The 9568-nt window shown below is 55.9% G+C and overlaps 1 protein-coding gene across 1 annotated transcript; it reads right to left on the bottom strand.

Annotated features, from left to right (window-relative positions):
• Positions 1-285: 285 nt before the first annotated feature.
• Positions 286-2319, bottom strand: LOC138367459 (uncharacterized PE-PGRS family protein PE_PGRS46-like). The gene has a single exon (XM_069329121.1). The coding sequence runs from the start codon at positions 2317-2319 to the stop codon at positions 286-288; it is 2034 nt and encodes a 677-aa protein (XP_069185222.1).
• Positions 2320-9568: the final 7249 nt, after the last annotated feature.

The following is a 9568-nucleotide window of genomic DNA, read 5'->3' as shown; positions in this document are numbered from 1 at the left end:
GAGCTTAAATACTACTAGTTCTCTCTCTCTCTCTCTCTCTCTCTCTCTCTCTCTCTCTCTCTCTCTCTCTCTCTCTCTCTCTCTCTCTCTCTCTCTCTCTCTCTCTCTCTCTCTCTCTCCCTCTGTCTTTGTGACTGTCTGTGTCTCTCCGTCTCACTGTCTCCGTTTATGAGTTTCTCTCATAAACATTTTCAACTTTATAATACATCTGAAATTGGCGAATAAAAATTATTTTGTTCAATTTTCATTAATGGACTAAATAAATGGGGACTAGCATGATCCATTCTAATGGTGGAGCCATGACACTGGCCACCCAGCAGTGACTGCCCCATGACACTGGCCACCCAGCAGTGACTGCCCCATGACACTGGCCACCCAGCAGTGACTGCCCCCAGGATACTGGCCACCCAGCAGTGGCTGCCCTCCATGACACTGGCCACCCAGCAGTGCCTGCCCCATGACACTGGCCACCCAGCAGTGACTGCCCCCAGGATACTGGCCACCCAGCAGTGGCTGCCCTCCATGACACTGGCCACCCAGCAGTGCCTGCCCCATGACACTGGCCACCCAGCAGTGACTGCCCCATGACACTGGCCACCCAGCAGTGCCTGCCCCATGACACTGGCCACCCAGCAGTGCCTGCCCCATGACACTGGCCACCCAGCAGTGACTGCCCCCAGGATACTGGCCACCCAGCAGTGGCTGCCCTCCATGACACTGGCCACCCAGCAGTGACTGCCCTCCATGACACTGGCCACCCAGCAGTGACTGCCCCCAGGATACTGGCCACCCAGCAGTGCCTGCCCCATGACACTGGCCACCAAGCAGTGGCTGCCCTCCATGACACTGGCCACCCAGCAGTGCCTGCCCCCAGGATACTGGCCACCCAGCAGTGCCTGCCCCATGACACTGGCCACCAAGCAGTGGCTGCCCTCCATGACACTGGCCACCCAGCAGTGCCTGCCCCCAGGATACTGGCCACCCAGCAGTGACTGCCCTCCATGATACTGGCCACCCAGCAGTGACTGCCCTCCATGATACTGGCCACCCAGCAGTGCCTGCCCCATGACACTGGCCACCAAGCAGTGGCTGCCCTCCATGACACTGGCCACCCAGCAGTGACTGCCCCCAGGATACTGGCCACCCAGCAGTGCCTGCCCCATGACACTGGCCACCAAGCAGTGGCTGCCCTCCATGACACTGGCCACCCAGCAGTGCCTGCCCCCAGGATACTGGCCACCCAGCAGTGACTGCCCTCCATGATACTGGCCACCCAGCAGTGACTGCCCTCCATGATACTGGCCACCCAGCAGTGCCTGCCCCATGACACTGGCCACCAAGCAGTGGCTGCCCTCCATGACACTGGCCACCCAGCAGTGACTGCCCCCAGGATACTGGCCACCCAGCAGTGCCTGCCCCATGACACTGGCCACCAAGCAGTGGCTGCCCTCCATGACACTGGCCACCCAGCAGTGCCTGCCCCCAGGATACTGGCCACCCAGCAGTGACTGCCCTCCATGACACTGGCCACCCAGCAGTGACTGCCCTCCATGATACTGGCCACCCAGCAGTGACTGCCCTCCATGACACTGGCCACCCAGCAGTGACTGCCCCATGACACTGGCCACCCAGCAGTGACTGCCCCATGACACTGGCCACCCAGCAGTGACTGCCCTCCATGACACTGGCCACCCAGCAGTGACTGCCCCCAGGATACTGGCCACCCAGCAGTGCCTGCCCCCATGACACTGGCCACCCAGCAGTGTCTGCCCCCATGACACTGACCACCCAGCAGTGTCTGCCCCCATGACACTGGCCACCCAGCAGTGACTGCCCCCAGGATACTGGCCACCCAGCAGTGCCTGCCCCCATGACACTGGCCACCCAGCAGTGTCTGCCCCCATGACACTGGCAACCCAGCAGTGTCTGCCCCAGGATACTGGCCACCCAGCAGTGTCTGCCCCCATGACACTGGCCACCCAGCAGTGTCTGCCCCCATGACACTGGCCACCCAGCAGTGACTGCCCCCAGGACACTGGCCACCCAGCAGTGACTGCCCCCAGGACACTGGCCACCCAGCAGTGTCTGCCCCCAGGATACTGGCCACCCAGCAGTGTCTGCCCCCATGACACTGGCCACCAAGCAGTGACTGCCCCCAGGACACTGGCCACCCAGCAGTGTCTGCCCCCAGGATACTGGCCACCCAGCAGTGTCTGCCCCCATGACACTGGCCACCAAGCAGTGGCTGCCCTCCATGACACTGGCCACCCAGCAGTGTCTGCCCCCAGGATACTGGCCACCCAGCAGTGACTGCCCCATGACACTGGCCACCAAGCAGTGGCTGCCCTCCATGACACTGGCCACCCAGCAGTGTCTGCCCCCAGGATACTGGCCACCCAGCAGTGTCTGCCCCCATGACACTGGCCACCAAGCAGTGGCTGCCCTCCATGACACTGGCCACCCAGCAGTGTCTGCCCCCAGGATACTGGCCACCCAGCAGTGTCTGCCCCCATGACACTGGCCACCAAGCAGTGGCTGCCCTCCATGACACTGGCCACCCAGCAGTGCCTGCCCTCCATGATACTGGCCACCCAGCAGTGCCTGCCCCCATGACACTGGCCACCCAGCAGTGTCTGCCCCCAGGATACTGGCCACCCAGCAGTGTCTGCCCCCATGACACTGGCCACCCAGCAGTGTCTGCCCCCAGGATACTGGCCACCCAGCAGTGTCTGCCCCCATGACACTGGCCACCCAGCAGTGTCTGCCCCCAGGATACTGGCCACCCAGCAGTGTCTGCCCCCATGACACTGGCCACCCAGCAGTGTCTGCCCCCAGGATACTGGCCACCCAGCAGTGTCTGCCCCCATGACACTGGCCACCCAGCAGTGTCTGCCCCCAGGATACTGGCCACCCAGCAGTGTCTGCCCCCATGACACTGGCCACCCAGCAGTGTCTGCCCCCAGGATACTGGCCACCCAACAGTGGCTGCCCTCCATGATACTGGCCACCCAGCAGTGCCTGCCCCCACCGGTTAGAGCACGACATAGCCTCAAACTAAAGGTAATTAAGCCAGGTCTTTATTGTTCCATGTACAGTGTTTCTCTGATATACCTGTCATATATAGGATTCTGGCTTTACAGCTAGCGCCCTTTTGACAGGTCAAGACGAGGCATGCTTTGTACATCAGTTACCAGGGTGATGGAAGCTACCTCAAAGAGGGAAAATGTGGTGTCTACATCCTGGTTATACCTGCTGTATAAATAAGATAAGGAACCTCTTCAATGTATGTAGTCTAATACTGTAGTTTGATTGGCTGCATATATATAAATTCAATTAATATAAACCCCCCTAATGTGTAGAGGATCGATTTGTGAGATTGAGATTATTGCAGAAATACAGTCCACTTAACATCATACAAATTGCTATCGAAGTAAAATAAATTAACGTAAATATAAATTCATATAAATTAAATAAATATAAATCTCACAGGTCGGTTCCCACAATACTGGCCACCCAGCAGTGACTGCCCCCATGACATTGGCCACCCAGCAGTGACTTCCCCCATGACACTGGCCACCCAGAAGTGCCTGCCCCCATGACACTGGCCACCCAACAGTGCCTGCCCCAAGACACTGGCCACCCAACAGTGACTGCCCTCCATGACACTGGCCACCCAACAGTGACTGCCCTACATGACACTGGCCACCCAACAGTGACTGCCCCCATGACACTGGCCACCCAGCAGTGACTGCCCCCATGACACTGGCCACCCAGCAGTGACTGCCCCCATGACACTGGCCACCCAACAGTGCCTGCCCCATGACACTGGCCAACCAACAGTGACTGCCCCCATGACATTGGCCACCCAACAGTGACTGCCCCCATGACACTGGCCACCCAACAGTGACTGCCCCAGGACACTGGCCACCCGACAGTGACTGCCCCAAGACACTGGCCACCCAGCAGAGACTGCCCCCATGACACTGGCCACCCAGCAGAGACTGCCCCATGACACTGGCCACCCAACAGTGACTGCCCCATGACACTGGCCACCCAGCAGAGACTGCCCCCATGACACTGGCCACCCAGCAGAGACTGCCCCCATGACACTGGCCACCCAGCAGAGACTGCCCCCATGACACTGGCCACCCAGCAGTGACTGCCCCCATGACACTGGCCACCCAGCAGTGCCTGCCCCCATGACACTGGCCACCCAGCAGTGACTGTCCCCATGACACTGGCCACCCAACAGTGACTGCCCCCAGGATACTGGCCACCCAGCAGTGACTGCCCCAAGACACTGGCCACCCAGCAGAGACTGCCCCCATGACACTGGCCACCCAGCAGTGACTGCCCCCATGACACTGGCCACCCAGCAGTGCCTGCCCCCAGGACACTGGCCACCCAACAGTGACTGCCCTGCATGACACTGGCCACCCAGCAGTGACTGCCCCATGACACTGGCCACCCAACAGTGCCTGCCCCAAGACACTGGCCACCCAGCAGAGACTGCCCCCATGACACTGGCCACCCAGCAGTGCCTGCCCCCATGACACTGGCCACCCAGCAGTGACTGTCCCCATGACACTGGCCACCCAGCAGTGACTGTCCCCATGACACAGGCCACCCAGCAGTGACTGCCCCATGACTGGCCACCCAGCAGTGATTGCCCCCATGACACTGGCCACCCAGCAGTGACTGTCCTCCATGACACAGGCCACCCAGCAGTGACTGCCCCATGACACTGGCCACCCAGCAGTGGCTACCTCCATGACACTGGCCACCCAGCAGTGACTGCCCCCATGACACTGGCCACCCAGCAGTGACTGCCCCCAGGATACTGACTACCCAGCAGTGACTGTCCCCATGACACTGGCCACCCAGCAGTGACTGTCCCCATGACACTGGCCACCCAGCAGTGACTGCCCCCAGGATACTGGCCACCCAGCAGTGACTGGCAGTGACTGTCCCCATGACACTGGCCACCCAGCAGTGACTGTCCCCATGACACTGGCCACCCAGCAGTGACTGTCCCCATGACACTGGCCACCCAGCAGTGACTGTCCCCATGACACTGGCCACCCAGCAGTGACTGTCCCCATGACACTGGCCACCCAGCAGTGACTGTCCCCATGACACTGGCCACCCAGCAGTGACTGTCCCCATGACACAGGCCACCCAGCAGTGACTGCCCCCATGACACTGGCCACCCAGCAGTGACTGCCCCATGACACTGGCCACCCAGCAGTGACTGTCCCCATGACACAGGCCACCCAGCAGTGACTGCCCCATGACACTGGCCACCCAGCAGTGACTGTCCTCCATGACACAGGCCACCCAGCAGTGATTGCCCCCATGACACTGGCCACCCAGCAGTGACTGTCCTCCATGACACAGGCCACCCAGCAGTGACTGCCCCATGACACTGGCCACCCAGCAGTGGCTACCTCAATGACACTGGCCACCCAGCAGTGACTGCCCCCATGACACTGGCCACCCAGCAGTGACTGCCCCCAGGATACTGGCTACCCAGCAGTGACTGTCCCCATGACACTGGCCACCCAGCAGTGACTGTCCCCATGACACTGGCCACCCAGCAGTGACTGCCCCCATGACACTGGCCACCCAGCAGTGACTGCCCCCCAGGATACTGGCCACCCAGCAGTGACTGCCCCCATGACACTGGCCACCCAGCAGTGACTGCCCCCAGGATACTGGCCACCCAGCAGTGACTGTCCCCATGACACTGGCCACCCAGCAGTGACTGCCCTGCATGACACTGGCCACCCAGCAGTGACTGCCCCCATGACACTGGCCACCCAGCAGTGACTGCCCCATGACACTGGCCACCCAGCAGTGACTGCCCCATGACACTGGCCACCCAGCAGTGCCCTCTCCCCTCGGTACACCCACACGAACACCCAGAGTACCACAATACCATGAGTGCCACGCGGTGATAATTTAGTGGAGGTGAAAGCTGCTTCTTTCCCCCCTCCTACCCCCCCCCCCTCCCTCCTTCCCCACCTCACCTGAGAGTGATGGGGTGAGCCGGGGCAGGTATGGGTGGCGTGCTATACATAGCCGCCCCTTCTCCATGCGGGTGCTTCCACCCCCTTTAACACACATGTACCGGCATTTCCACACACACACACACACACACACACACACACACACACACACACACACACACACACACACACACACACACACACACACACACACACACACACACACTCCCTCTCTCTCTCTCTCTCTCTCTCTCTCTCTCTCTCTCTCTCTCTCTCTCTCTCTCTCTCTCTCTCTCTCTCTCTCTCTCTCTCTCTCTCTCTCTCTCTCTCTCTCTCAGGGTAGCCCTATCCCAACATAGTAGGAAAGGGACCAAACAGGGAAGGGAGACAAATCACTGGAATAGGGGAAGGTAAGGGTTATCTTGAGGTTATCTTGAGATGATTTCGGGGCTTTAGTGTTCCCGCGGGCCGGTCCTCGACCAGGCCTCCACCCCCAGGAAGCAGCCCGTGACAGCTGACTAACTCCCAGGTACCTATTTACTGCTAGGTAACAGGGGCATAGGGTGAAAGAAACTCTGCCCATTGTTTCTCGCCGGCGCCTGGGATCGAACCCAGGACCACAGGATCACAAGTCCAGCGTGCTGCCCGCTCGGCCGACCGGCTCCCTAAAGTCATGAAAGCAGCCATTTCACAGGAAGCAGCAAGGTGCACTAGTCAGCTGCTGGGATGGAAAAGATCAGTGGTAGCAGTGAGCAGTGAGCAGTGAAGGACAAGAAGGTTCCAGGCAGGCAGAGTGGGGAGCTAAGGACAAAGTGGCAGAGAGATATCCTAAAGGGGTTACATATGGAGGGGGCTGATCCAAAAGGGGTTACATATGGAGGGGGCTGAACAAAGCACAGAGAAGGGTTTCAGGCTGGGCTGGTACCACAAGGACAGATCGATTGACAAAGATAAAATGCCTGGGAACACCCAGCTCATAAGTTCGAACCTTCATCACGGCTCCTATGGATTTTCTCATTGATGCACCACGATAGTGTGATTACTCTCTGTGTGATAAAGATAGTGTTAATGAACGAGATCACAAAGGAGGAAATTCTAGAGTCGGGTGTTAAATGTAAGGAGCACATAACAGTATTCCTTGAGAGGGATATAACAAGGTACGAGACAGTCATGGAAGCAGAGACGAGGAAGAAGTGCAGGGAGTGAGGAGAGAACCAGGGAACCACAGTCCTCACTCCAACATTCCCAGATGGGAGTGGGGATCCCCCCACCAGCAGCCCAGCAACCCCAGAGAGGAGTGAAACACCTTCACACTCCTCCTCCTCATAGAAACCCTCCTCATCTCTCCCTGTACTCATTCAAATATTCACCCCCCCCCATCCCTCCCCCCTCCCCTTACCCCCATACCCTCCCTGTCCTCCCTCCTCTTGACCCATCACCCCAGAATCCTCTTAGGCCCTATTAATCATCTCACAAATTGCCGACCATGGAATAACTTCCTTCACAAGCAGAATGCTCATCAAGTGGGGCATTCTTTGTATACCACATATGTCAGACCAATCCTGGAGTACGCAGCTCTAGCGTGGAGTCCGTATCTAGTCAAACTAGTCTAACACAAGACAAAATTGGAGGTTCAAAGGCATGCCACCAGACTATTACCTGAGCTGAGAGGTATGAGCTACGAGTGAAGTCTAGAGGAACTAAACCTCATGTGGCTGGAAGACAGAAGAGTTAGGGGAGACATGATCACCACATACCAGATTCTCAGAGAAATTGATACGAAAGACAAAATCAGATTATTTAACGCAGGTGGATCTCACACAAGAGGACACAGGTAGAAACTGAGTACCCAAAATAACCATAGAGAAATTAGAAAGAACGTTTTAGTGTCAGAGTAGTTAACATATCGAAAGCACTAGGCAGTGGTGTGGTGGAGGCTGACTCCATACACAGTTTCAAGTGTAGATATGAAAGAGCCCAGTAGGCTCAGGAACCTGTACACCAATTGACAGACAGTTGAAAGGCGGGACCAAAAAGCCGAAGCTCAACTCCCGCAAGCACAACTAGGTACACACACACACACACACACACACACACACACACACACACACACACACACACACACACACACACACACACACACACACACACACACAAACACACACACACACGCGTGTGTGTGGAAATGCGGCATCTTTGAGGTAGTGAGTGCGTGCCGTGGGAGTGGAGGTCCCAGGAGCCCGCCGGGGCCTCACCACTCTCAGCTTCCTCTCCTAGCAATGCCACGCCTGGTTATCTTGAGATGATTTCGGGGCTTAGGGTCCCCGCGGCCCGGTCCTCGACCAGGCTTCCTTTTTTGTTACAGCCCGTAGCAGCTGTCTAACTCCCAGGTACCTATTTACTGCTAGATAAACAGAAACATTAGGGTGAAAGAAACTCTGCCCATTTCTTTCCGCCTCCACCGGGGATTGAACCTGGAACCTCAGGACTACGAATCCCGAGCGCTGCCCACTCAGCTGTCAGGCCCGTAAAAATATTGACTGTATCAACCCCATACAATAGTACATAAAGCAACTACTGTAGTACGTACAAAAATAGACTGTTGCATTCAACACAAAGCCTCGTTTTATGCTACTGATTTAGGAAGAGTTGGTAAAGTTTTTTTTTTGTCATTAATTGTTTATTATTATTTTCTGTAAAATTCAAGTAAAATTTTATTAAGTTTTGTTACATTAAAATATTTAAAGAGTTTATTCTCTTGTTTATTTTCCGCCACTTGCACACCGTAAAGGATTAGCAGGTTTATCTTATTAATGTGCGTTTGGCACACAACACCTGCCACTATATTATATATATATATATATATATATATATATTATAATCATTCACCTGGGCACTAGTACACTCGAACCACAGACCCACGAGTGGGAGACAGAAGGTCTAACACTATTCTATGAACAGTATTAATAAGGAAAGATTCCAAAAGCAACGAACCACTGGCCACCTGGAACTTTAGACACCCCCCCCCCACACCTGGCTCCTACTGAAGCACAGAGGAATTACTCATCCACACTCACGTCATATAAACAGTCAACCACACTACCGTGGATAATAAACAGTCAACCACACTACCGTGGATAATAAACAGTCAACCACACTACCGTGGATAATAAACAGTCAACCACACAACCGTGGATAATAAACAGTCAACCACACTACCGTGGATAATAAACAGTCAACCACACTACCGTGGATAATAAACAGTCAACCACACTACCGTGGATAATAAACAGTCAACCACACAACCGTGGATAATAAACAGTCAACCACACTACCGTGGATAATAAACAGTCAACCACACTACCGTGGATAATAAACAGTCAACCACACAACCGTGGATAATAAACAGTCAACCACACTACCGTGGATAATAAACAGTCAACCACACAACCGGGGATAATAAACAGTCAACCACACTACCGTGGATAATAAACAGTCAACCACACTACCGTGGATAATAAACAGTCAACCACACTACCGTGGATAATAAACAATCAACC

Source organism: Procambarus clarkii, chromosome 22 (assembly GCF_040958095.1).
Source record: "Procambarus clarkii isolate CNS0578487 chromosome 22, FALCON_Pclarkii_2.0, whole genome shotgun sequence".
NCBI classification, from domain to species: Eukaryota; Metazoa; Arthropoda; class Malacostraca; order Decapoda; family Cambaridae; genus Procambarus; species Procambarus clarkii.
This window is presented reverse-complemented; position numbering and strand designations above follow the sequence as displayed.

Excerpts from the sequence above, each read along its gene's own strand:
- LOC138367459 (XM_069329121.1), bottom strand. The coding sequence starts at position 2,319 with ATGGGGCAGTCACTGCTGGGTGGCCAGTATCCTGGGGGCAGACACTGC.